The following is a 27,641-nucleotide window of genomic DNA, read 5'->3' on the forward strand; positions in this document are numbered from 1 at the left end:
AGCATTGGGTGTGAACATGAATAGAATCTCCTACTACTACTATTTTTTTTTTCTTTTGAGACAGGGTTTTCTGTATATCCCTGGCTGTCTGGAAATTGCTCTATAGACCAGACTGACCTCAAATTCAGAGGTCCACCTGCTTCTGGTTTCCAAGTGCTGGGACTAAAGGTGCACACCACCTGGCCAATTCTTTTTTACTTACTTATTTTATGTAAATGAGTACACTGTAGTTGTCTTCAGACACATTACAGATAGTTGTGAGCCACCATGTGGTTGCTGGGAACTGAACTCAGGACCTCTGGAAAAGCAGTCAGTGCTCTTAACTGCTAAGCCATCTCTCCAGTTTCCCAATTCTACTTCTTAACCAGGGAATGAGAGGTCTTCCAGCAGGAGATCAAATTTTATTAAAGGTTCTCACCTTTAAAACTGGACTATAGTAGGCTTCATGGTTAAACATGCTGATGTTCATATTCATGTTGAACAAGTTTGATGTACATCTTAAAAACAACAAAAATCAAACTTACTAAAATTCCTGGCATAGCTTTAGAACACAAGGCATCTACATTTCAACTTAACACTGTTTTCCTGTTATAGTAATATAGCTGCACTGTTGTCACCCAGACCTATAAGCAGAAAGTAGTGAGATACTTTCCAGTATTAGGGAGCTCCTGAAGTAAAACAGCGATGTTTTCTTAGCTCTTTCAAGGAAGGGGTAAACCCATTTCTCTAGTCTTTAACCACAATCAATGCCTGCAACCCAATCATGGCAAAGACAAATACCCTGATGTGTAAGCTAACAAGGAGCTGCTGAGAGCAGGCAGAGAAGAGCCGGCTCTGCACAGCACTCTCCAGCTCGTCTTGCTGACTATCCTTAAGACTTTTTCTATGTAGCCCTGGCTGGCCTCATCTCAAGAGATCAACCTGTCTCTGCCACCCAAGTACTGGGATTAAGGGTGTGCCATCATGGCCAGCTCAGTCTCTGCTTCTCAAGGCAAACAATGGCATACGACCTAATTTCAGTTCAAACTCATTTCCCTTTATTAAAGTCCAAGTTACTATTACATGGTTTGATACTCAAAGGAAAATTTGTTCAAATAAAACATTTCCAGGCAACTGTTTCAATCAAGTAGCAATAGCAGTTAAGTCCTTGGGAAGTCATCTGCAGAGAGAGAAGAAAAAAAAAAAAAAAAAAAGCACAGAATTAGCCAGTAAAGTGCTAAAATGAAAATATTTTATTTAAATGACCATTGGAACTACAGCCCCAGGAAATCACCTCCACTCTGGAGCACTTTCTGCTTTTAATACTACCCCAATCAATTTATAAGGGTCTGACTTTGTAGCCTCTTCATTGGTTACACCACTGGTACTTAGCCTTTTTTTTTAATCAGAAAAGTTTCTAATCTGAATAGTAATTTCAGAGCTGATCAAGATGGCTGAGCAGGTAAAGTTGTCTGCTGAACCAGACAACCTAAGATGAATCCCCAGGACCCATACGGTAAGAGGAAACTGACTTGTACAAAATGTCTTCTGAATTACACACACACACACACACACACACACACACACACACACACACACACACACACACACACACGACAGTGTTGCCATTAAGTCACCACTCTTTAAACTGGTTCCTTTGCTTCAGATAGGGACATGCTACTTACCCAAGGGAGTTTACACTTTGTCAAGGCCCAGTTCCTCTGGAGTGGAGATTCCCAATTCATTTAAAGTTGGTCTAAGTTCCTGGATGACATAGGGGTAGATTTCCTTATGAGGTCCTGCTTTGTCCTGTTGGCATTGAGAATAGTCTTTGTTAACAAATGAAACTGCAGGGCTGGGGTTAGAACTCAGTTGGCAGAATGGCCACCAGCCATTCAGGAGGCCTTTCAGTTGGTCCTCAGAACCACAACTAGGGTGGACTCCTGTAATTCTAGCACTGCAGAAGTAGAGACAGGAGGATGAGAAGCTCAAGGTGGTAATGACAGGACTTTGAAAGGTAATTAAACATGCCCATCAGGCCTCAGAAGAATTAAATTAACACAAGGGAAGTTTTTTAATTTGCTTCCAATTTAAAGGCCTAACTGAATTAACTACCAGTGCTGAGTAGATTGATAGCTTACAGAATCCTTAATTATCTTAGTCATTACTAAGAAGGTATTGCCGCTTTCTTCTTACAAAACTAAGAAAATTTTATTTAAATTTTATATATATATTTAAGATTTATTTATTTTTAAATGCATTAGTGTTTTTCCTGCATGTGTGTCTATGTGAGGGTGCAGATAACCTGGAACTGGATTTAAAGTTGTGAGCTGTCATGTGGGTGCTGGGAATTCAACCCAAGTCCTTTGGAAGAGCAGACAGTACTCAAACAGAGACATCTCTCCAGTCCCCTATTTTATCTTTTTTTTTTTTTTTTTTTTTTTTTTTTTTTAAATTTTATGTGCATTGTGTTTTGCCTGGATGTCTGTGTGAGGGTGTCATCAGATCCCATGGAACTGGAGTTACATACAACTGTGAGCTGCCACATGGGTAACGGGAATGGAACCCTGGATCCTCTGGAAGAGCAGCCAGTTAAGAGCACCAGCAGCTCTTAGCAATTGAGCTATCTTTCCAACATTAAAAGGAAAAAAAAAAAAAGACAAGCCTGGTTATCCTAGAACTTACTATGTAGACCTGGCTGACCTCAAATTCAGAGATTGCCAGTTTAAAACTCCCAAGTGCTGGAATTAAAAGTGTGCCTAGATCCTTAAACTTTTTTATAAACTATGTTCTTTCATGGATAACCACACTTAAAAGGATAGTGTGCGCTGAGGTCAGACCAGTGTGGATAAGTGATATGGCCCACCTCTTCTGGAACAACCTTGTGGATAAGTGATATGGCCCACCTCTTCTGGAACAACCTTAGCATCATTATTTCACTGACCTTAACAACCTCCAAGATGCGAACAGCACTAGCAAAATCATTTAACCGTCTACATGCCCGCAAAGCAGCATCAATGATTTTGGGCTCAGGAACCAGATCATAGCCAACAAGTGTATTCATCCCTGTCAAGTTAAAAAAAAAAAAAAAGGTTTACATTATCCTGAAATATCCTTCTTTATACACTAAAATTTAGTTATCTATCTACTTACTTTCCATGGCTTAGCTCTCTATATTCTTACTGAATCATGGACATGTGACCTCATCTGTTTGGGCCACTATTATCTGTAAAATGAGAATCTACCTGTAACAAACTAGTAAGAACATAGTGAATCTTCCACAAAGAATTAGCAGAATTATGCAACAGTGTTGAGATTAAAGGGAAAGCCCTGGAGCTTTAGCTTATACCTTAACTGTTAATACAATATAGGAATTTTGAATGCTTTAAAATAAACGGTATTGAAAAATCATCTAAAAACTACCAGAAGAATGTCTAAGGAGAAATAATGAGGCCCAAATGATGACACTGAGAAGACATCGTAGAGAAACAGTGTAAGACTCATGAACATTCAGCCAGAAATGACTGCACATGATTACTTTTGTGTCTGCACAAAACGAAACATCATGAAAATTGAAGACTTGGTAAAAATGCAGAATTGCTGTTTTATCCCCACATATCAATAAGATATTACTTACTTTAGTTTTTAAGTAAAAACTTCCCCAGCTGCAACAAGATAGGACCATTACATTCTGGCAGAGAAGCTAAAAGCACTTGGGATGCTTGCTTTTATTACTATAAAACATTTAAAGAATACATCAGCTGGTGGTGGCACACGCCTTTAATCCCAGCACTTGGGAGGCAGAGGTCAGCCTGGTCCACAAAGTGAATTCCAGGACAGCCAGGGCTACACAGAAAAACCCTGTCTCGGGGGGAAAAATAAAAAAGAATACATTGGAGTACCAATCATCCCCACAGCCATACTGCCAAAGATTCTTGATCTGAGATTACTTATGTAGCATACTTACAATCAATGACTGGTTAACATTAGCGCTATTTGTTCCTGCTCAAAAATGACTGCTCATCTAAATTATCTGAAAGGCACAAAGTAGTAACTCTGCTGTAACACCAGTGCAGAGAACAGCCTCGCACAACAGAGTTCTCATGAATCAAATGTTAATAGTGCATGTGTTCCCTCTTTCTTCCCTGTTTTGGGGACCAGACCCCAAACCTATACATGCTAGGCAAGAGCGCTACCACTGACTATTATACTCCAGACCTGCTGTCTAGTTTAAAACTCATGATTTGTAGGAAACATTATAGAAGTTGCAGGCTTTTCTAACTGCAAGCTGTGTGACAGGCACCAACTCATACAGTGTGTTTGCTTTCCATAAAATAGTGGGAATAGTTCAAGTTTATACAAGCAAACATGATACATCTATGTTCCAATTACCTTTACGCAATTCCCAGGCATCAATGTCTGGCTTGTTGAAGTAAGTCACCCAGCGAGCATCAAACTCCTCATCTGTCTCGTGTGACCCATGAGAATAGCAGCGAATGGAACAGACAGCTACAAAAGAAAAGAGCAATGACTTCAGTAGTGTAAGACCATTCTGAACCTTGATTGCTACATCCTGTCCTTAATGCAGTCATTGGCAGAAAGAAAAGAAGGGGACAGAACAGTGTTTGACACAAACAGAACGTGTTTGACGCGTTGTCTAGTGTAGTAACTTGTCTTTTTGTTCATTTTTGAGAGAGATTTTGCTATGTTGCCTGTGCTGATTTCAAGGCTGGCTTGCATTATAAGTGAATTCTAAGCACAATCTGGGCTGTAGCGTGAGACTGCCTCAAAAAGCAAAAAAACAAATCTTAAATACTAACCAAAGCAAAACAAAGAGTATTATCTATCTAGGTGTGACAGCACATTCCTATAATCTCAACATTCTGAAATTTAAGCAAGAAGAGTGAGCTCAGCCTGAACTGCTTAGCAAAAGCTTTGTCTCAGGCCAGTGAGACACCTTGGTGTATAAAAACAATTGTTACACAAATCTAAAGACCGGAGTGATTCTTAGAACCCACATAAAGGCAGAAGGTAAGAGCCAATGAAGTTGTCCTCTGACTTCCATATGCACATCACAGCAAGCACACATCTGCAGCCACACTCAACAGTAAGTTTTAATTATGTGTTTGTATGAATGTTTGAGCATGGGTATATTCACACGAATGCAAGTACCCTTGGAATCCAGAGGTACTGGATGTCCCAGAGCTGGAGTTAATAGGCCATGTGGGTCTTCTGATCTGAGTGCTAGAAACTGAATTCAAGTAGTACTCCAAAGAGCATTAAGTTCTCTTAACCAATGAGACATCTCTTCAGTTTCTAATATGCATTTTAACTTTAAAGTGATAACTGATAGAAAAGGTGAAAACTAGCAGCAGACAAAAACATACAACTATTTTAGGAGAACAAATATAAGATCAAATGAAAGAATTCTCCCTTGAATAACACCATTTACATCGTGAACAAAATACCAGCCATGAATCCCAGAAGATCACAGCCTAAGTCTCAATTTTCAGAAATAAGTTTTCTCCACAACCCTGGTTCCAAGCAAACTGGAACGCGTATATGAATGTGATGAACGTATCTGAACTTCTCTGGCAAGGAAAAAGGATTCTAGTCCTAAATGTACGTTTATGGTAGGGTAACCAAGTCCTTTTGCTTGCTACTAGGTATGGATTTGAATGCTAGCTTTGTTTTAAACTTATTCAAAACTTCATGTATATTCAGTATCTCAGAAGACTAACACATTTTACACACTACAAAGCAAAGACTGCAATAACCCTCTATCTCATGGGTTACCTAGAAGTCCTAAGCTACCTTTTTCAAAAACTAAAGTTATCCAGAGTAAGGACTAGAGTACTTAAAATGCAAATATAAAATATATAACCACTTTCAAAGACTGCTTAATGATTTCGTATCAAGTTAAAACATAGCTACCATAAAACCCAGTAATTTTCCTCCTAAATATTTGCTCAAGAGAAATCAAAGTATACATATTTCCCCCTAGAGGCAAGTTGTTTGATTCCCCAAGTCCCAGTACCTGGGATCCCAGGGCCTTGCTTGGCTTGTTCTTTAACTCTGGATTAACTGTTAGGCTCACTTTCAACCTAGAAAAGTGTTTATGGTAGGGTAACCAAGTCCTTTTGCTTGCTACCAGGTATGGATTTGAATGCTAGCTTTGTTTTCCAATTGTAAAAACACACAACCAGCAACTACAAATTCAAAGCAAGATGATCATGCCCTACAATGTCTTGATTACCCATTCCTAGAAACCAAATCACAAACTCTTACATGAAGGGGAGGAAAAATAAGAAAATGCAAGGTATAGTGGCTCATGTTTGTAATACTAACACTTTGGAAGTTGAGGCCAGCCTGGGCTACAGAGTAAGATCAAAGCTCAGAAAATATAACAAACAAAAACAACAAAAAAACAAGTAAAACAATCCTTAGGGTCAAGCACAGTGGTACTTTAATCCCGGCACTCAGGAAACAGAGGCAAGGAACACTCTGAGCTCCAGACCTGCTAAGGTTACATAGTAATACCTAGTTTCAAAAACAATAACAAAAGAACCCCACTGGTACGTACATACATACCTACCTACGTACACACACACACACACACACACACACACACACACACACGTACACACACACACACACACACACACACACACACACACGTTCCACAACAGCAAAAACAGACTATCCTATGTTCCACAAAGTTTAAATTATATATTGGTAGTAATGGGTAGAACTTATTCTATTAGCTAATGACCCAGCCTTAGTCACCCCTCCCACAAATAAGGCACAATGTTTTGTGTGTATAGATAATAGGTTTTCTTGTTCTCAGGACAGCATCTCCCAGTGTACTGAAGGCTAGCCTGAATGCTCCATCCTCCCTCCTCACCTCAACCTTCCAAAGGCTGGTACTGGATCAGGCCCAGCTCTTTCTCCCTAACTAATACTTTGGTTTTGGAGAAATTATACAGACAACAACCCCACAACACCACTATTTCGCTTCCTAAGTAGGTTTGTGTAATGGCACATACATGCATGCGAGTGTTTTGAGACAGGGTCCTATGGCTTGAAACTTGCTGTGTTTGTTCAGAATGACCTTGAACACTCCTGCCCCCACCTCCCAGATTACTGGAAAGTGCACTACTCTGCCTGGCTGGCAATAAGGATTTCTGGCAATTATTCAATGTTTTGATATAACCTAAAGGCATCGGAGGAGGAAGAAGAAAAAGGAAGTGTGAAAAATGTTATTAATGTTTCAAAGCAGCTACTACTTCTGGACTGGGATGTTGTTCGGTTGGCTAAATGCTTATCTAAACTGCACAGAATCCCGGGACAAAGTGACTCAAATCTATAACCAGCACCTGAGAAGCAGGAGCAGCTTAGAAATTTAGTCTTCTGCTATACAACTAGGCCAGCCCAGGCTCCTCCTACTCAGCCACCCAAAAGGATAAGGTGTTTGCTTAGAAAAGGCCAACACTATGAATTTAGAAAAATAAGATACAGTAAGGGGCTCATTACTTCATGTGTTGTGTTCACATTTGGTTAAATCAGATACTTTTCTGCTTGATAATCAGGATAAGGTCCCAAGAATAGTCCCTTTTGACACAGCAGCTCAACCTACGGGTCCCAACCCCCATTGGTCCCATATCAGATATCTTGCACACCAGATATATACAATTCATAACAGTAGCAAAAATACAGTTATGAAGTAGCAACGAAATAATTGTATGGTTGGGGTCACCGCAACATGAGGAACTGTGTTAAAGGGTTGCAGCACTAGGAAGGTTGAGAAACTGCTAACAGAGAATGCACCCCAAAACCACCCCACCACCCCCCACATCCCTTCCTTTTATTGGAACAGGGTTTCAACTCTGTACACCACACTAACCTGATCTTCTTCCTGGCTTCTTCTGCCTCCCTAGCTGTAAGCCACCATGTCCAGCTTCCTCCTCTTCCTCCCACATCTCCCTTGGCTGTGCTGTTGTTAGTCACGCTGTAGACCAGGCTAGACTGGAACTCAAAAATCTGCCCACCTTGTAAGTACTGGGACTAAGGGCATATGAGCCATCGCACCCTGCTTGCCTTTTTCACTTTCAATTACAAAAATGATCTCATACCAATAACAAATCTCAACCTAAAAATGAAGTGAATCATAATAAACCAAGAATGTTTGGGAAATGTCTGCCACATGAACCAAATATAGGACACATGGCTCCTACTTCAAAGCCTAGGTATGTAATAGGCTATAAGATAGGCAGTGACAAAACTGATTAATGTGCAGGAGGTACTTACCAGTCTCCATTTTATTATTTAGTAAGGCATGGCTATATTAAGTCTTTGTGCCAGGCAAGAGTTACATTACCAAATGTAAACCTCAGAGCTACCAAACAAAACATTATTTTAACTTTAGAAAGGTTTAAGATCAATTAGTATACAAGATCACACAGCTAAAAAGGAACAGACAGCATTTGCAATCAATACTGCCCCCTTGTGGAAGTATTTAGGTATAAAGGAGAAGCGCCAGAAAGCCTTTGTTTCTGAATTGCACACCAGGGGGTAAATAGAAAACCTCAAAGATAAACCTAAACAAGAACTTTAGTCTACAGTTTGCTTAAATAACAATAAACCTTTGCCATTTTCCGAACCTCCTTAAAAAAAAAAAGAAAAAAAAAAGAAAAAAAGAAAATTTCCCAGTTGCATAACAAACTCCCAAAATTCAATGCTTCGTCTCCCCCAAAAAAGAGAAATAAAAGAAAAAGCAGAAATTTTCCTTTAAAAAAAATTTCTCAGTCAGGTGGTGGTCCATGCCTTTAATCCCAGTGCTTGGGAGGCAAAGGCAGACAGATAGATCTCTGAGTTTGAAGCTAGCCTGGTCTACAGAGTGAGTTCCAGGACAGCCAGGGGTACACAGAGAAACCATGCGTGTGTGCCCGTGTGTATACATGTAATCTCAGCTAAGTGTGTGTGGTGCTACACCTATAATCCCAGGACCCAGGAGGCAGAGGCAAAAGGGCTTCTACAAATTTGAGGCCAGCATGAATCACAGTCAATTCCAGACAGTACCTCAATTCAAGTCAAAAATAAAAAAACTTCTGAGATATTTACCTATATGAAAAAAAATATCATTTGTTGCCTTAGCAAATAAGACACAAAAAGCATCAGATAACCCAAATTAAACTAAGAAAGAGAAAATAGCTCCATCAGTAATGAAAAGGTCAGTTTCCCTAGATAGCCATCAGTTTCTTTTGTAAAATACGATCATCTTGGTTTCTCTTTTGATTTATGTTTATGTATGTTTTGCCTGCATGTGTGTATGTACATCTTATGGGGTACATGAAGAAGTCAGAAGAGGGTGTTGGATCTTCTGGATGTAGGGGCTGGGAATCGAACCCTTATGACCCCTGCGCTCCCTAGGTTTCCTAGATTTATTCCAAAGCTGAGTGTGGTGGCACACATCTGTAATCCTGATCATTCTAGAGGCAGAGGCAGGAGGACAATCATGAGCCAACTACACAGCTGCTTTTGAGTCCAACTTTGACTAAGACCCTATCTAACCTCTTCCCACCAAAAAATCCTAAACTCCTTATATTTGACTATTTTATTGCTAATACATTACAAAAGACATATTAAATGAAGCCAAAAAATATTGTTTAGGTTCAAGTAATCAAGGGAACAATTTTGGAGTGTCTGAGGCCCTTCTTTGTGTGTGAGACATGATTTCACTATGTAGCAATGGCTAAACTGGAACACAAAAGAGATTCATCTGTTGTTTTGTTTGTTTGACCTCCCTGTGAGTGCTGGGACACCATACCTGTCTACGTTATTTTTATATCTACACCCATGAGTTAAATTTCATAAAACACTACTATCACTGACCAGGATCCAAGCACAACTACTCTAATTAAAGTACAATGCTTGTGCTGGGTATGATGGCTCCCAACGTTAAGCCCTGCACTTGGGAGGCATGAGGAACACAAAAGTTCCTGGGTAGCCCTTTTAGATTCATTCTGAGTTCTAGTCCAGTCTGGGCTATAGAGGCCCTGTCTCTAAAATAAAACAACCCTATTTCTTTTAGGACGCCACTAGCCTGGTTTACAAAGAGTTCCAGAACTGCCAGGCTACATAGCTGACACATACCAAAACCAACCAAAACCAAAAATAAGACAGATGAACAGTACTAGTGGAGAAGGTCTGAGAACACACCAAGTGGCAGAGCAACTATGGAGCAATGCAGGTCCCTTGGTTCCTCATCAGCATTGGGGGTGGACAGTGGTGGACACAAAATCCTCCAGATCACACAGAAGGGGAAATGAGCAACAAAACTTAATACTTCATAATCCAGCACTGAGGCTTCTAATTTTAAACAGGTGTGTGTGTCTGGTGGTGGGATCCACGAAGCTTCCCCATGTTTGTACATCCAGCATTCCCGGGTATTTGGTACCCAATTTTGTAAACGTTAATATTCTTACCATTAATATCTATCAACGTTCAGGCTCTCTTAAAACCGCAAGAAACCACCACACGTTTAAATTATCTAATTTAAACGCGGGACTAGAACGTGGCTTAACAGTCCTTAAATGTGGCCGTACCCAGTTATGAAGGTGACACACAAAATGCCAGCAGAGAATTGCCTGATTAGGACTAAAAGGGTATTGTGTCCCACTGGGGAATCGAATTGTGTTCTAAGAAACGCAGAGGCGGGCGGCGCGCCCGGAGGCTCAATGTCACCTTCGCCAAGACGCCGTAGGCCGGCGAGGGCCACTCCCGGTCAGGTGGCTGCGAGGTCAGCGCAGGGAACGGTCACGGCCCAGAGACTGAAAGGAAGTGCTGTGCCCTGTCCTCAGCGACCCCGGCAGGTCCACACACCTGACCGGCCGCGGATCCGGCTTCAGGAAGTGGCGGGAGGGAGGCCGGGGGAGTCTCCCACATAGCTCCAGACGGCAGCGGACGCACTGCGGTCGCCGGGCTCCACTGCCGGCTCGCAGGGCAAAGGCTAGGCCGCCAGGGAGCCTGCCCTCGAGTGGCGGCGGGAGCCCAGGTCACAGCAAGGACACGCGGGCGAGGGCTGTGGCGAGCGCGGGCCTTACCGGCGGTGGGGCTGGGAGCCGAGACGGGGTGCAGGAGGCCTCGGGCAGCCGCGGCTGCGGTACAGCGACGGAGGGCAGCGGCGAGCATGACGGCGACCACAGCGCACTGGCTGAGGCTGAAGAGAAGCCGGTGTGAGCTCGCGGGCGGTACAGCAGTTCGTGGGGGCCGGACTCACGCAGCGACGCACGCTGGGCGGAGCATAAGGCCGGCCCACTGCGGAGCTCGCGCCTACGGAAGCGGGTGGGGCACCATGCGGTCGCCGGCGGCTACGGCGGCCCTCGAGGACAAACCGCGCCTGCGCCTCGCCAAGGCTGGTCTGGTGACCCGGGTGGCCAGAGTGAACATTCCTGCGTGGGAGGAAAGGCAGGGTGTGCAATGGACAATGTGATTTGGAATCGCCAGCGGAGACTATCATAATTTGGAATTGTGGCGATAATAACGACAAACTATAATAAGAATAACCGCGTATTGGTGTATGCTATAATCCCAGTCCTCTACAGGCTAAGGATTAGGAGTTTCAGACTCTCGTGTGCAACCCGAGTCTCAGAAAAAAAATTATTTTCATACAGGGGGTAGTGGCTCAAGGCAATCTCAACACTTTGGAGGCAGAGCAGAAGGAAAGGGGATTCAAGGACAGCCTGGGTCACATGATCTCCCCCACCCCTTAAAGCCCAACTATTTAATTTTACACATAAGGAAACCGATTCAAATATTACATTGTTTAGGGTCTAGGAAGATAGATGGTTTAGTGGATAAAGTGCTTTCTGTGGTTCAGTAGTTAATAGTTTATTAACTTTCAGCACTACTAGAGGACTCAAGTTTACTTCACATCAGGTGACTCCCAGCTGCCTGTAACTTCAGACACCCTCTTCTGGACATCACAGGTGCCCACATGCTGTGCTATATACTCACACATATAAATAAACCTTATAAATGAAATGAATGCATGGATGAATAAGTAAATGAGAAAAAAAATGAAGAAATGTAACTTGATTGAAGGAGTAGGAATCCGTGAATTGGCTTGTCTAAATTCTTGACTTCTCTGCGCCAAATGTGGGACAAAAGTTAGTTACTTTAATTTTAATTTTATTTTTTGATACAAAGTGCAATAGTTTGAATAAGAATGGCCCCCTGTACTGACTGGTTTTGTGTGTCAATTTGACACAGGCTGGAGTTATCACAGAGAAAGGAGCTTCAGTTGGGGAAGTGCCTCCATGAGATCCAGCTGTAAGGCATTTTCTCAATTAGTGATCAAGGGGGGAGGGCCCCTGTGGGTGGTGTAGTCCCTGGTCTGGTAGTCCTGGGTTCTATAAGAAAGCAGGCTGAGCAAGCCAGGGGAAACAAGCCAGTAAGAAACATCCCTCCATGGCCTCTGCATCAGCTCCTGCTTCCTGACCTGCTTGAGTTCCAGTCCTGACTTCCTTGGGTGATCAACAGCAATGTTTCCACAGTGCAAGCTGAATAAACACTTTCCTCCCTGACTTGCTTCTTGGTCATGATGTTTGTGCAGGAATAGAAACCCTGATTAAGACACTCCCATAGTCTCATATACTTGAATGCTTGGTCAGCAGAGAGTGGCACTACTTGAGAGGGATTAGAAGGTGTGGCCTTGTTGGAAGATGTGTGCCATTGGGGGTGGGCTTTGGAGTTTCAAAAGCCCATGCAAGGTTCAGAGTCTCCCTCTTCCTGCTACCTTCAAATGTAGAACTCGCAGCTACTTCTCCAGTACCATTTCTGCCATGCTTTCTGCCCTGATGATAATGGACACTAATCTCTAAAACTGTAAGCCTTCTGCAATTAAATGCTTTCTTTATAAGAGTTACTGTGGTCTCTTCACAGTAACCGACCACTAAGGTTTCATGGTAGCCCTGCCTGGCCTGGAACTCACAGAGGCCTGTCTGCTTCTGCCTCCTGGATGCTGGGATTAAAGGAGCTGGGTCACCAGCCCTTAGTAACTTTTTCATTGCTACAACAAAATATGTGGCAGAAACAATTGAATGAAGAAAGTGGGTAGGTTGGTTTGTTGTTGCTTGTTTGTTTTGTATAAAAAGGCCAGGGATGTGGCTCAGGGGTGGAGGGCTTGTTTGGAATGATTTAACTCACAAACTGTAACACTTACCCGTTTAAAGATACAGACTCAATTGATGTTTGTTATAGCCATTGCACCACACAATGGGTGTAATTATCACAACTTTCTAGTTCTAGAACTTTCATCACCCCAGAAATATCAGTACAAGAATGGTTATCTCCCCCCACCCCCCTGCTCCCAGCCCATTGTAAGGAACTTCTGACTTCCTTCTTGCTGCTAGAGCTTTATAAAGATTTTTATTGGGCTGGAGAGATGGCTCAGCAGTTAAGAGCACTGGCTGCGCCGGGCAGTGGTAGCACATGCCTGTAATCCCAGCACTCTGAGAGTCAGAGGCAGGCAGATTTCTGAATTTGAGGCCAGCCTGGTCTACAGAGTGAGTACCAGGACATCCAGGGCTATACAGAGAAATCCTGTCTTGAAATAATCAAATCCAAAAATCCAAAATAAATAAATAAATAAATAAATAAATAAATAAATAAATAAATAAATATAACAAAAATAAAAAAAAGCACTAGCTGCTCTTCCAGAGGTCCTGAGTTCAAATCCCAGCAACCACATGGTGGCTCACAACCATCTATAGTGGGATCTGATGCCCTCTTCTGGTATGTCTGAAGATAGCTACAGTATACTTCTATATAATAAATAAATAAATCTTAAAAAAAAAAATAAAGATTTTTATTTTGCTGGACTTGGGGGGAGGGCAATCCAGGCCTTTAATCCCAGGATTTGGGGGGCAAAGGCAGGCAGATCTTTGAGTTTCAGGTAGTTCCAGGACAGCCATGGCTACACAGAAAAAACCTGTCTTGAAAAACTACCAAACCAAAAACCCAAAAATCCAAACAAAACAAAAACCTATTTGATGTGTATGAGTGTTTCACCTAACATGCCAGAAAAGGGCGTCAGATCCCCAGGATTGGGTCACAGATGGCCACAAGCCACCATGTGAGTACAGGGAACCCATCTCTGGTCCATTTCAAGAGCAGCAAACGATGCTAACTGCTAAGTCATCTCTCCAGCCCTTTGAGTGTTTGCGTGGTTCCTTTTATCCCTTCATCAGTCTTGGGGGTGGAAACCTGTGCTTCTCACATACTAGGCAAGCCCGTCAGTCTTGGGGATGGAAACCTGAGCTTCTCACGCACTAGGCAAGCCCGTCAGTCTTGGGGTGGAAACCTGTGCTCTCACGTACTAGGCAAGCCTGTCAGCCCGAAGCTGTACCTCTGGCTCCATACATTTATTTTTACTGAGACAGGGTCTCACTAGGTTGCCCAGGCTGGCCTTGAACTTACCAGTCTGTAGCCTTGTCAAACTTTCCACCTGCCTACCTCAGCTTCCCAAGTAAGATGGGATTCCAGGCCTGTGCTACCATGCACAGCAAAAGGCTTGCCTTCTATGGGTATTTCACACAAAGGAACTCTTATAATGGGATCTTTGGCTTTTTTTTTTTTTTTTGGTCGTTTTTTTTCTCTCACTTTGATCCAGGGTCTCTCCATATCACCCATGCAGATCTCCAACTTCAGTTCTCCTCAGTCTATCTCTAAGGGCTAGGATTGAAGACCTGCACCACCACACCCAGTCCTAACTACCTCTGCCTCTTTAAAGTCCTATCCATAGATGTTGCCACATACTATGGTACTAACTAGGATTTCTACATAGGAATTTTGGAGGAACACTATTTAGCCCATAACATAATTATTAATTTGTACGAATTCTTCCCCTTGGCATTGTATCAATATACCAGCTGAAAAAATTTTAATTACATTGATTTATAAAGGGGAAGGGTGTCACAGCATGCATGGAGGTCAAGGGACAACTTTCAGTCAGCCCTCTTCTTCCATGTGTGGAGGGTAGGTGGATGAGGGGATGGGAGTGGGGCTGGCTGGAGGGTTGGGGGTAGGATCAAACTCAGATCATTAGACCAGGAACCAATTACCTTTTCCTGAGTTGTCTTGCTGGCCCAAAGCTTTCCTCATCTGATGGACAGTTAGGTTATTTCCACTGTGGAGCTATTATGAATAGGGTGTTCTGAATATTCACGATCACGCTTTAATGTGTTCTGATCTATTTCAATTGTATATGTCAGCATAATTTTCATGGTTACATATCCTGAGAATTTTTAGCTTGAAAGCCAGAAGCAAGACAAGAATATATTATTGCTATCACTTAACATTGTTCTGAATGGTCCCACCAGCACATTTGGAAGCAGTCATGTACACATTTTGTGTGTGTGTGTGTGTGTGTGTGTGTGTGTAGGGACACACTTTCAGTTCTTCTGGACTTACATGTGAAACATTGTATGAGCTGGGCAGCAAGCGTTTAACTTTCTGAGGGACTGACTGCTTACCAAAACAGCTGCTTTAGTAGGAAGGTCGAGCTATCAATGTAAGTATATAGAGACACGTTTACGTGAGAGCCGGGTCTCTGTAGTGATGTGCTGTCTGGGCCAAGCTCTACTCCCTCAGCTTCCGCTCAGACACAGGACTTGGAGCACTTAGCTTTGTAGTTCTTTAGCACACCCCCTCCCCCTCTCTCTTCCCCCACCCTTCCATCACCCCTCTCGTCCCCCAAGGTTTTTCTTCCAGCTCCTTGAGCTCAGAGTCCATCTCTCCCAAAGTGACCTGTAGAGGGCAGCTCAGAGCTGCTCTGCAACAATGAATTTCTCTCCAGAAATGTGTATCAAATTCTTTTTTTTTTTTTTATTCTTGGCTTTTTTTTTATTCGATATAATTTATTTACATTTCAAATGATTTCCCCTTTTCTAGCCCCCCCACTCCCCGAAAGTCCCGTAAGACCCCTTCTCTTCCCCTGTCCTCCCTCCCACCCCTTCCCACTTCCCCGTTCTGGTTTTGCCGAATACTGTTTCACTGAGTCTTTCCAGAACCAGGGGCCACTCCTCCTTTCTTCTTGTATCTCATTTGATGTGTGGATTATGTTTTGGGTATTCCAGTTTTCTAGGTTAATAACCACTTATTAGTGAGTGCATACCATGATTCACCTTTTGAGTCTGGGTTACCTCACTTAGTATGATGTTCTCTAGCTCCATCCATTTGCCTAAGAATTTCATGAATTCATTGTTTCTAATGGCTGAATAGTACTCCATTGTGTAGATATACCACATTTTTTGCATCCACTCTTCTGTTGAGGGATACCTGGGTTCTTTCCAGCATCTGGCAATTATAAATAGGGCTGCTATGAACATAGTAGAGCATGTATCCTTATTACATGGTGGGGAATCCTCTGGATATATGCCCAGGAGTGGTATAGCAGGATCTTCTGGAAGTGAGGTGCCCAGTTTTCGGAGGAACCGCCAGACTGATTTCCAGAGTGGTTGTACCAATTTGCAACCCCACCAGCAGTGGAGGAGTGTTCCTCTTTCTCCACATCCTCTCCAACACCTGCTGTCTCCTGAATTTTGTGGCCTTCCTATAAAGGATAAGCAGGCTGAGAAAGAAATTAGGGAAATGACCCCCTTCACAATAGCCACAAACAGTATAAAGTATCTTGGGGTGACTCTTACCAAACATGTGAAAGATCTGTATGACAAGAACTTCAAGACTCTGAAGAAGGAAATGGAAGAAGACCTCAAAAAATGGGAAAACCTCCCATGCTCATGGATCGGTAGAATCAATATAGTTAAAATGGCCATTTTGCCTAAAGCACTATACAGATTCAATGCAATACCCATCAAAATTCCAACTCAATTCTTCACAGAGTTAGAAAGAGCAATTATCAAATTCATCTGGAACAACAAAAAACCCAGGATAGCTAAAACTATTCTCAGCAACAAAAGAAAATCTGGGGGAATCAGTATCCCTGACCTCAAGCAATACTACAGAGCAATAGTGTTAAAAACTGCATGGTATTGGTACAGTGACAGGCAGGCGGATCAATGGAACAGGATTGAAGATCCAGAAATGAACCCACACACTTATGGCCACTTGATCCTCGACAAAGAGGCTGAAAACATCCAATGGAAAAAAGATAGCCTTTTCAACAAATGGTGCTGGTTCAACTGGAGGTCAGCATGCAGAAGAATGCGAATTGATCCATCCTTGTCTCCTTGTACTAAGCTCAAATCCAAATGGATCAAGGACCTCCACATAAAGCCAGACACTCTGAAGCTAATAGAAAAGAAACTGGGGAAGACCCTTGAGGACATCGGTACAGGGAGAAAGTTTCTGAACAGAACACCAATAGCGTATGCTCTAAGAGCAAGAATTGACAAATGGGACCTCATAAGGTTACAGAGTTTCTGTAAGGCAAAGGACACCATCAAGAGGACAGATCGGCAACCAACAAATTGGGAAAAGATCTTCACCAATCCTACATCAGATAGAGGCCTAATATCCAATATATATAAAGAACTCAAGAAGTTAGACTCCAGAAAACCGAACAACCCTATTAAAAAATGGGGGTACAGAGTTAAACAAAGAATTCTCACCTGAAGAACTTCGGATGGCGGAGAAGCATCTTAAAAAATGCTCAACTTCATTAGTCATTAGGGAAATGCAAATCAAAACAACCCTAAGATTTCATCTTACACCAGTCAGAATGGCTAAGATTAAAAATTCAGGAGACAGCAGGTGTTGGAGAGGATGTGTATCAAATCCTTAAGTGAGGGCAGGTGGTGTGTTCTGTGACAAGGCTGCTTGCCTAGCAGATATGAGGCCCTAGATCCAACTCTAGAACAGTAAACAAAATAAAACCGCCAAACCTACCACCACCACTACCACCACCAAAAGACGGAAAAAGAAAAAAATTGAGCTGGAAGTGAGAAGGGGTTTAACAAAATTATCGCTATAAATTGTGGGGTTTTAAAAATTACGCGCGTGCGTGTGTGTGTGTGTGTGTGTGTGTGTGCGTGTGCGTGTGCGTGTGCGTGTGTGTGTGTGTGTGTGTGTGTGTGTGGTGTGTGTGTGTGTAGATGAGAGGCAACTTGTAGGAGGTGGCTTTCTCCCTCCACTATGTGGACTGCAGGGATTGAATTCTGGTTGTCAGCATGTGGCAAGTGTCTTTCCCACCCCCTGCCCCCTCCCCATGAGCCATCTAGTTGGCCCCTTGCCTTTAAAAACAGGGTGTTGCTCTGTTGCCTAGATTAGCTTTGAACTCCCAATCCTCCTGTTTTATAGTCTCTTTGGTGCTGAAATTGCAGGTATACAGACAGGCATGTCCCATCCCTGACAATAATACTTGTTTTAAGCTAGAGAACAATTTTATTAGCGTTTGGAAAGAAAAACTAGGGCTGAAGACATGGTTCTGCAGAGAAGAGAGGTGGATGGCTACTCTTTTGGAGAACCTGAGTTTGGCTCCGTCGGATGGTTTACAACCACCTGCAGCTCCAGTTCCAGGGACTCAGATGCTACCTTCTGGCACCTGCATATTGGTGCACATGCATACATACTCAAATATATATATATTTTAATGTTTAAAAGAAAAACTCAGGGCTGAAGAGATGGTTCAGTGTTTAAGGGCACGCATTGCTCTTATAGAAGACATGGGTTCAGTTCCCAGCACTCATGACAGGCAGCTCACAAAACTATATGTGATTTCCAACTCCTGGGGATCTGATGCCCCTGGCCTCCTTGGGACCTGTACTCATATTTCCATACATATCCATACAATAAATGTTTATATTTCAAATGTGAACTAAATTTGCTTGAAAGGTGATTTAATACTCTCTCTCTTGCGAGAATAACAACTCTGTTATTCAGAGAATAATGAATCTCAATTAATCTTCAGCATCAACTGAGGCTTTTGTTAAAATGCATATTCCTAGGTCTCTCTGAGTAGACTTAGTTTTGTTGTTGTTGTTGTTTCAGTAGTGGAAACCAAACCCTGGATCTCACCTCTAGGCTAGCCCTACCCCTGAGAAAACTAAATCCTGATGGTTGGGATTTAACCCAGGCTACTTGGATTTCTGAGCAATGCCTCCAATGATACTTCCTATCTGATACTTATCATCTTAAAATTAAGCTGAGAATGGTGGAATATGCCTTTAATCCCAGCATTTGGGCGACAGAGACAGGTGGATATCTGTGAATTCAAGGCCAGCTTGTTCTATATATTAAATTCCAGAATAGCTATGGCTATATAGCAAGGCATGTCTCAGTTTTTTAAATCACATTTACTTTGTATTGGAGTGGGCATATGCATGCTGTGGATTGGATGGAGGTCAGATCACAAACTGAGGTAATCAGTTCTCCCTTTCCACCAGTAGGGATTGAACTGAGGTCATTAGGCTCAGATGCTAATACCTTCCCCCAATGAGCTGTCTTGCCAAGTCCTCAGGCAAATTTCAACAAGAGCCAAGATAGCCCAGTGTTATCACCTGCTTTCTTCCCTCAATGATCTGAGATTTATTTTGCAGCTAAGAAGGCTGAGGCCCAGAGAAGAACTAACTTGCTTCAAATCACAGGCTAAATTTCTCTAAAAGTCTCTGATCGACACACCAGAAATACCTACTAACACAACCCAGAGAATAAACCCTCCGTGTAGGGATGACATTTTGATAACAGATACCTTGACAAATACTCCTTGTTCTTTCTTCCTAGTTTTCACTAGAGGTTGTGAGAAAACTTACTGGGTCTATCACCTACAGCTTCGGTAACAAAATCCCCTAGACGTAAATCTCAAGGAAAACAGGTATAGTGGGAAATGCCTTTAATCCCAGCACTAAGGAGGCAGAGGCAGGAGGATCTCTGCAAGTTTGAGGCCAGCCTGATCTACAGTAAGGCTGAAATCAGCACATGGTTGTGTAGTCTGATCCTTTAGGGAAGAATCTTGCCCGTGTCTTTCTCAGCTTCTGTTCTTTGCTGGTGGTCTTCTGAACTTCTTGACTTGTTGATAAATATAACTCACTGTAATCTATACCCCCATCTTCAGATTCTTTTTTCTTCCCTCTGAGTATCTGTTTATATATCTGTCCTCATTTAAGACCACAGTTTAAAGATTTTATTATTTTTAATTATGTGTATCTGAGTAGGTGTCTGTGCACATGAGTGTGCCCTTGGAGGTTAGAGGTGTTGGATCCCTCTAGAGCTGGAGTTAGAGGCAGTTGTGGGCTAAACTTGAGTCCTTTGCAAGAGCAGTACACACTCTTAACTGCTGAGCGGTATTTCTCCAGCCCTAAGATTACATTTTAGATGAAGAGCTTGCCCTATTTCAGTATAACTTTATTTTTAATAATTGATTAATTAGTTAATTAACTGTTGTGCTATGGATAGGGCCTGTCTCAGTAACTTTTCTACTGCTGTGAGGAGACCAGTGGCTAAGGCAACTTATTAAAGAAAGCATTTGATTGGGGATTTGCTTACAATTTCAGTGTGAGCTTATGACCATCGTGGCAAGGAGCATGGCCACAGGCAGGCAGGCAGGCAGGCAGGCATGGCCACAGGCAGGTAGATGGGCAGGCAGGCAGGCAGGCAGGCAGGTAGGTTTGGCACTCTACCACTAGCTGAGAGTTTACATTTGATCTACCACCCAAGGCCAGGGAGAGAGAAACTCAGAAAAGAAGTGGGCTTTTGAAAACTCAAAGCCCATCCCCAGTGACACACCTCCTCCAACAAGGCCACACCTCCTAATCCTTACCTAATGGTTCCACAGACTGGAGACAAAGCATTCAAATATAGGAACCTATAGAAGCTATTCTCTTTCAAACCACCACAAGACCCAACATCTTGTACAATCTGGGCAGACCTCTACCACAGAGCAATATCCCTAAGTCAATTCTTTCTTTCCTTCTTTCTTTCTATCTTCTTTCTTTCTATCTTCTTTCTTTCTTCCTTCCTTCCTTCCTTTCTTTCTTTCTTTCTTTCTTTCTTTCTTTCTTTCTTTCTTTCTTTCTTTCTTTCTTTCTTTCTTTCTTTCTTCCTTCCTTCCTTCCTTCCTCCTTTCTTTCTTTCTTTCTTTCTTTCTTTCTTTCTTTCTTTCTTTCTTTCTTTCTTTCTTTCTTTCTTTCTTGTCTTTCTACACTTGGCGCGAAGCCTAGACAGGTTAGTGTTCTACCACTAAGCTATATCTTCAGCCTTCTTTTTGCCTTTATTTTGAGACACGTTCTCATTAAGTTTTCTTGGCTGGCCTTGAACTCACTCTAGCACAGGCTAACCTTAACTTTGTGATGTCCTGCCTTAGGAGCTGCGGGGACACCAGACATGTACCACCAGGTGAGATTCCTTAATTTACATCTTTAAAAACTTGTCTTACATTTACTTATTTGAAAGAGGGCAGTTTCTCCTCCCACCATTTAGATATCAGGAATCAAACTCAGGGAGCAAGGGATGGCAGCAACGAATGGCACAGAGCCATCCCAAACACCCTTAACATGAAAAGAATTAGTTTCTAGATTACCTCATAGTTACAGTTATCATGGGTTAGGCATTTACCGTGTCTTTTGTTAAAGAGATGGCTCACTGGTTAAGAGAATTTGCTGCTCTTGCTGGAGGACCTGCGTTCAATTTTTAGCACCCACATTGTGGTTCACAATGAACTAGAATCCCAGTTCCAGGGAATTTAATACCCTCCTCTGTCCTCCATGGGCACCAGACATGTATACATGCACATTAAATAAATAATAAATAAATAAATACCAAACCCCATGTCTTTTGGAGGGATACACGTCTAACCATACACCTCTAATAACCTATTTTTCATGGTGACCCACCTTTCCTACTCTGACTCCTGCCCCCACTTTCTTCAATTACCTGTCTGACACCTGTATGTATTCTAATGTTAAATAAAGGGGATTAGATTGTTCCTCTTTAATTAGAATAATGACAAAAACTGGGCCAAGAAATGAGGTTAGGAAAATGGAGGTCAAAGGTTGAAGGTGCGTGTGTGTCTGGCATGTCTTCTCTAGACAGTGACTACTTTGGCAGATTCCCGGCCAGTGTACAGCAGCTCCAGAAGCTTATGCCACCGATACCATCCCCCACCCCACTTGATCCTTAAAAGGTGTCACTCCTGGAATGTCAGAAAGGCAGGCCAGGACCTGGCCCTCTGGATAAATGCTCAGAAGGCCTTCTGCTTTCTGCCTGGAATGGCAGTGGTACGTGGCTTATTAGCACGAAGATCTGCCCCATCCTCACCCCACGACTCATCCCATCTCCATCCCGTCTCAGCTCTCCTCTCAGTTCTCCTCTCCGCGTAAGCTTTTAAGCTCCAATCACTCTTTTCAACCCAATTTCCTTTGTTTATTTGTTTGTTTTGTTTCTTGAGCCAAGGTATTTCTGTGTAGCACTAGCTGTCCCAGAACTCATTCTGTGAACCAGGCTGGTCTGCCCTCACAGAGATCTGCCTGTTTCTGCCTCTCAAGTGCTGGGTGAGAGGTGTGAGCCACCACCACCTGGCCCAAAAGGATATTTCTTTTCTCTTTTTAGATTTATTTATTTATTTATTTTAAGTATATGAATACAGTGTAGCTGTTTTCAGACACATCAGAAGAGGGAATTAGATCCCATTACAGATGGCTGTGAGCTATCATGTGCTTGCTGGGAATTGAACTCAGGACCGCTGGAAGAACAGTTAGTGCTCTAAACTGCTGAGCCATCTCTCCAGCCCCACAAAGGGATATTTCTAACACTGCTTTTGGCATTCAGTTATACAAGTTTAGAAAAAGCCAACACCATGTATTTAAAAAAAAAAAAATAAAAAGAGGGCTCAATTATCCTTTGTGTTCAAATTCAGCTAAATCAGATAGTTTTCTGCTTAATAACCAGGTCAGAAGGCCCCGGGAATAATCTCTTTGGTAGTGGTAATTCTAGGAACGATGGACAGAAGCAAATGACATGAGGCAGAGTCTGCTACATAGCCCAGGCTGGCCTCACACTCACTGTGTACCTTAAGCTATCCCTGAGCAAACCAAACTCCTCTTCTGTCTCCTCTTCTGGGAGCTGGTGTCACAGACATGCGTAAACAGGACAGTCGTACGTTACTTTCCTTTCCCTATAATAAACTGTTGTTTGGCAGTGGGTGGGCTCTGAAGGAATACTGAATTATTTTGTGATTCTAACTCCTACCCCAACCCTGTGCCTAGACTGGAAGTTCACACAACAGAACAATGAAATTGAGTTGAATGGACAAAAGCCTTATTAGAAGTCACTACCCATCTGACCAGGCACACATACTTTTGTTTTCAATGGATTTTGATTTTGTGACCTGAGTGTCCCAGGGATAGAGGTTGTGGTGACACACACACTCTCTCTATCTTTTCTTTGGGGGGGGGGATTTGGTTTTTTGAGACAGGGTTTCTCTGTGTAGCCCTGGCTGTCCTGGAACTCACTCTGTAGACCAGGCTGGCCTTGAACTCAGAAATCCGCCTGCATCTGTCTCCCAGAGTGCTGGGATTATAGGCACGTGCCACCACTGCCTGGCGACACTATCTCTAAGGATAACTCCAAGCATCATCAGAAGCAGCTGCATATTAGTGATGTCTGATTAGGTTTGCTGGCACTCCCTCACTTGAGATGTCTTGCCTCCCTCTTGCACCACCCTTCCAGGTATGCAATTCCGCTCACAGGTGCGTGTGGTCTTGCGGTCTCAGCAGATGCAAGAGTATATAGACTATATGTAGGTTAACAGGAGGGGAACGCCACTTGTGCAGCTATGGGGAACCCATCATCCATGCTGGGGTGAGACTTTTCAGTGGTGTGTCTGCTTGGGGTCACCATATTCCTATAAGTAACCCCTCACTCCTCATGTTCTGTAAGTAAACCCAATAAACCAGTTGGTTCTTCAAGCTAGACTTGGGAGCAGTCATCTCTGGTCGTTGCTGGTACCTTGTGTAGGGTGAGTGGATGCTTGTTCCTACCCACCAGGGCAAGTTTACGAAACTGGCCAATACTGGAAAGATGGAGGTCTCACAAGAGAGGTTCCCCTTTTCTCCCACTTCACCACCAGTCCCTTCCTGAAGTGGACAGCTACTCTGAGGGTGCTCCATCCACTCCCCCTTCTTAAGTCAGGACTTCTCAAGTTCCCACTTCAGTCTCAGTGAGGGAGAGGGAGGAGGTACAGGAGGGACCTGGGCCCTTCCTTTAGAAACTGCTCGAGGGACAGTGGGGCCAGAGAATCAGAAAGGCAGAGATGGGGCCCTCGTGGGTGTGAGTCAATACTGATGGGTTAATAACCCACGGGAAGCCTGGGCAGCACCCTGCAGGCTCGGGTGGGAAGGCAGGAAAGAAAGCCAGGCGGGGCTTGTTTTCTCTCAAGAGAGCAGGTTAGCTTTGAAGCTACAGGAGGCATGTCCTTTTCCCCATCCTAGGACATGTTTCTAGGCTGGAAGGAGACTCACCTGGCCCATCAAACGGCCTCCATAGCCTTGCCTTCCTGAGATACCGAGCAGGCTCTGCTTGCATAGTACTGGAATTGGGGCAGTCATAGTCCCTAGGGTTCATGACTTCGAAAACTTATCTTTTCCTTTAGTTTCAGAAGCCCAGTAGTCCAGGGTTCCTCAGTTGTCTGAATAGTTTACTGTTTCCTGAGATACTTTGTCTGGGCTGGCCAGTAGTGACACTTTGTAGTCACTACTGCTACATATGTAGCCAAAGATGATCTTTAATTTCTGATATTCCTGCTTCCACCTCTAGAGTCCAGGTGTTGCAGGCATGTACCACCATGACGAGTTTATGTGGTTCTGGGAGCCAAAAATGACTTTATACATGCTGGACAAACGCTCTACCAGCCGAGTCACATCCCCAGGCGAATCTTTAGGCTTTCAGTGCTTCTTGCTCCAAGTCAGGGAAAGAAGCGCACCTAAATCCCCAGGCTCTCCCTAGAGGCTCCTCAAGAACAAGAAATAGAGCTGGACAGTCACACACCTCTAATCCCAGCATTGGGAGGCTGGGGCAGGAGGGTCAGTTCCTGCTCAGCCTGCACTACACGGCAAGACCTCCCCTAAAAATACATAATTAAATCAGGAGGGGGTGGGAAGTGGAGGGCAATGGATGACAGTCTGATGCCAGGAGTCAGTGATGGGAAACACAAGCCGAGGTATTGGAAGGAGAGAAGAGGCTTCCCCAAGGCACCTCTCCATCAGCAGCAGAAACCCACGTCCTCACCAGTAGGATTTATCTCAAGGTTCTGCAAGCAAAGTGACTTACAAATGTATTCACTCCCATCTCCTTTCCAGAGGTGCTGCTGAGTTCCATGGGGCAGCGTCTGCTCTGGAGCTCCTGAGCTGAACGCTGCACAGCTCCCCGACTCCCAGCACACAGCATACCCCCACCCCCTCCGGACTTGGACTTGGGCTGAGAGGCATCTGAGGCTGTTATCTCTCAGCGCACAGCTGTGCAGGGCTGGCGGCGGCAGCTTATCAGGGGGCCTGCAGTGATTCACAGCCCAAGCTTCTCTGCTGAATAGTAATTTCCAGCAGTGGATTTGTGCTGTCTCTCTCCTCCCCCTCTCCCAAGGGTGTGCTGTCCTTTTGCAGAGAGAGGGCAGTGAAGGGGAGCTCCTACTCATGGGGCTTCGTGCCCGCCTCCGGGTAAGAATGTCTACTGGGTGGAGGGGGCAAGGTTAGAACCTTAGCATGGCCGGCCAGCCTTTGCAGGCTGCCGCCTCCAGCCGCCAGCTCCTCAGCGCTCCCCCCCCTTTCCCTCCCAGAGAAGCAGCACTACTGCTTCCTTCCCCTTGTGGGGATACAACAGGGACACAGACCCCCCGCCCCCTCCACCACAAGTCTTTCTTTCGACATTTTGAAGCTGCCCAGTCTCTGTCTGACCTTGAAGACTCCAAAAGCTAACAGGGCTGAAGGCGCCTGCCACAGTGGTCTCTGCCCAGGCGAGTGGATAAGGAAAAAATAAAACTGGGAACGGAGCCATTTTCACGTTTGTTTTATTGGAAGCAAGACTCCAGCAGGACTCAGGAGAGGAAGCATGGCAAATTTTGTCCTGGGTCCCCTCTCTGCCACCATGCAAAAGGGGGGAGGGGTGCTAAAAGGGAGTCGCTAGGGTGTGTGTGGGCAGAATCCGGTCCGGGCATTTTCAACTTGGCCACCCTCAAGGGATCAGCTCCACAGCTCCTGCTCTCAGTTAACAGCAAAGATGATTTTTAAAGCCTCAACTGTCAGCATCCATGCATACTGGGTGCTTTTAAGGTCTGGGTTCCCAAGAAAGCTCAAGAGTCCCACTACCCACCATGCTTCCCTAAGAAAAGATGGCCTACAAAAGGTGCGGGTGGTGTTCTGTGGCTTCTGGCAACACGGCCCACAAAGTTTCCTTGGACTTCAAGGATCCTCTCTTCTCAATCTTGAGCTCCCTCTCCGGTCGCCTTGGGACCCGCGCTGTCGTTCTGAGGACCGTGTCCAGGAACATGGGCCCCTAAAAACCCAGGTATGAAAGGTGAATATGGATGTAGGGGTGACGAAGATATAAGATCCAGTCGGTCTATGTGGCTCGGAGGCGAGAATTCTCAGGCAGTCCGGTTCTCAGTCTCAGCCTCCGGCTCAGGCTGAGACCGCTTAGCGGTGCCTTCTTCAGCAGCAGATTCGCCCAGGCTCCTCTTGGACGTCGACACCGTAGGAGGGGACGAAGGACCAGGACTGAGGTTCGGAGGTTGGTAGCCAAGTTGTCGTGGATCCAGTGCGTCCTTTGAAAGTAGGATGGCGAGGCTCGGTACATTCTTAAGTACACTGAGACTGGCGGCCGGGTCGCTGGGCGTCTGACCTGGTGTGGGCCCAGGCGGGAGGCTCTGCCACACCTCGCGCACGCTCCGGTAACGCAGCCGCGTGACCTGGTGTAAGCCCGCCAGGCGGCGCTTGAGAATCTCGGCGCACGTGACGGTCTTGGTGGTGGCCCGGCCGCAGCCACTGAAGACGATGGCGCGCGTGGCTGGCTGCGCCATGCTGGCGGTGGCGAAGGCCAGCAGGTTGCGGATCTTGCTGCCCTCCTTGACCCGCATGTGTACAGCACCGGGTGCCAGATCTGCAAAAGGGCCAGAGCTCGGGCTGCCACCTTCATCGCCGTCCCCCGCCGGCGCCTCCTCCGAGCGCACCTTACGGAAGTTCTCCATGCGCCGTCGTCGCTGGGATCGCAGGTTTTGCCATGGGGCTGCCTCAAGCCTGGGGCTGCATGGCCGCGGGCCGTGCCGGGCGAGGGCTGTCAGGGATTGGGATGCAGGCACCGAGTGAAAGCTGGAGTGTGGGCTGGGAACGCGCAGTGTTCAGCCCAGGCTTCTACAGGGTAGTGCTGTTCTACTCTGCGCCCTCGGTGCCTTGTGCTCCGCGCCTTTAGCAGAAGCTCCGCCTGGAAGCCAAATAGGCCCCGCCCCTTCGCCCAGGCCCCGCCCCAACTCTGCGTGACTTGTCCCAGCCCCGCCAGCCTTTGGGATCCAGCGCTGGTGCTCAGCGGCTAGGGTCGCAGAGCCAGGGGTGATTTGGGGGGCTAAGTTCCCCCGAAGTCACCATTTGTTCTCCCTGAACCAAACCTTATGCTGAAACAACCTAAATCAAAACTATGGTTGAGGTACTTACGCCGATTCAAGC

At 44.6% G+C, this 27,641-nt stretch overlaps 2 protein-coding genes across 3 annotated transcripts; both read right to left on the reverse strand.

Moving 5' to 3' along the window:
- Positions 1-1,014: 1,014 nt before the first annotated feature.
- On the reverse strand, positions 1,015-11,262 carry LOC127689007 (cytochrome c oxidase subunit 5A, mitochondrial). Of its 2 annotated transcripts, XM_052188248.1 has the most exons (5): positions 11,082-11,258; positions 4,372-4,488; positions 2,924-3,045; positions 1,665-1,788; positions 1,015-1,159 (listed from the first exon to the last, which is right to left on the reverse strand). In XM_052188248.1, exons 1-4 carry the CDS (start codon positions 11,167-11,169, stop codon positions 1,675-1,677), a joined length of 441 nt encoding a protein of 146 aa, XP_052044208.1. In that variant the 5' UTR covers positions 11,170-11,258; the 3' UTR covers positions 1,015-1,159; positions 1,665-1,674. The 2 variants fall into 2 exon arrangements, with proteins under 2 accessions (XP_052044208.1, XP_052044207.1); XM_052188247.1 differs by lacking the exons at positions 1,015-1,159; positions 1,665-1,788 and adding an exon at positions 2,749-2,845 and having other exon boundaries at positions 2,886-3,045; positions 11,082-11,262.
- Positions 11,263-25,992: 14,730 nt separating this feature from the next.
- On the reverse strand, positions 25,993-27,368 carry Rpp25 (ribonuclease P and MRP subunit p25). The gene has a single exon (XM_052188241.1). It carries the CDS (start codon positions 27,167-27,169, stop codon positions 26,570-26,572), a length of 600 nt encoding a protein of 199 aa, XP_052044201.1. The 5' UTR covers positions 27,170-27,368; the 3' UTR covers positions 25,993-26,569.
- Positions 27,369-27,641: the final 273 nt, after the last annotated feature.

This window comes from Apodemus sylvaticus, chromosome 7, assembly GCF_947179515.1.
Source record: "Apodemus sylvaticus chromosome 7, mApoSyl1.1, whole genome shotgun sequence".
NCBI classification, from domain to species: Eukaryota; Metazoa; Chordata; class Mammalia; order Rodentia; family Muridae; genus Apodemus; species Apodemus sylvaticus.

Excerpts from the sequence above, each read along its gene's own strand:
- LOC127689007 (XM_052188247.1), bottom strand. The coding sequence starts at position 11,169 with ATGCTCGCCGCTGCCCTCCGTCGCTGTACCGCAGCCGCGGCTGCCCGA. Across the intron at positions 3,046-4,371 it reads TGCCTGGGAATTGCGTAAAG|GGATGAATACACTTGTTGGC; the intron begins GTAATTGGAACA and ends TTAACTTGACAG. Across the intron at positions 2,846-2,885 it reads CTAAGGTTGTTCCAGAAGAG|GTGGGCCATATCACTTATCC; the intron begins GTGGGCCATATC and ends GTTCCAGAAGAG.
- Rpp25 (XM_052188241.1), bottom strand. The coding sequence starts at position 27,169 with ATGGAGAACTTCCGTAAGGTGCGCTCGGAGGAGGCGCCGGCGGGGGAC.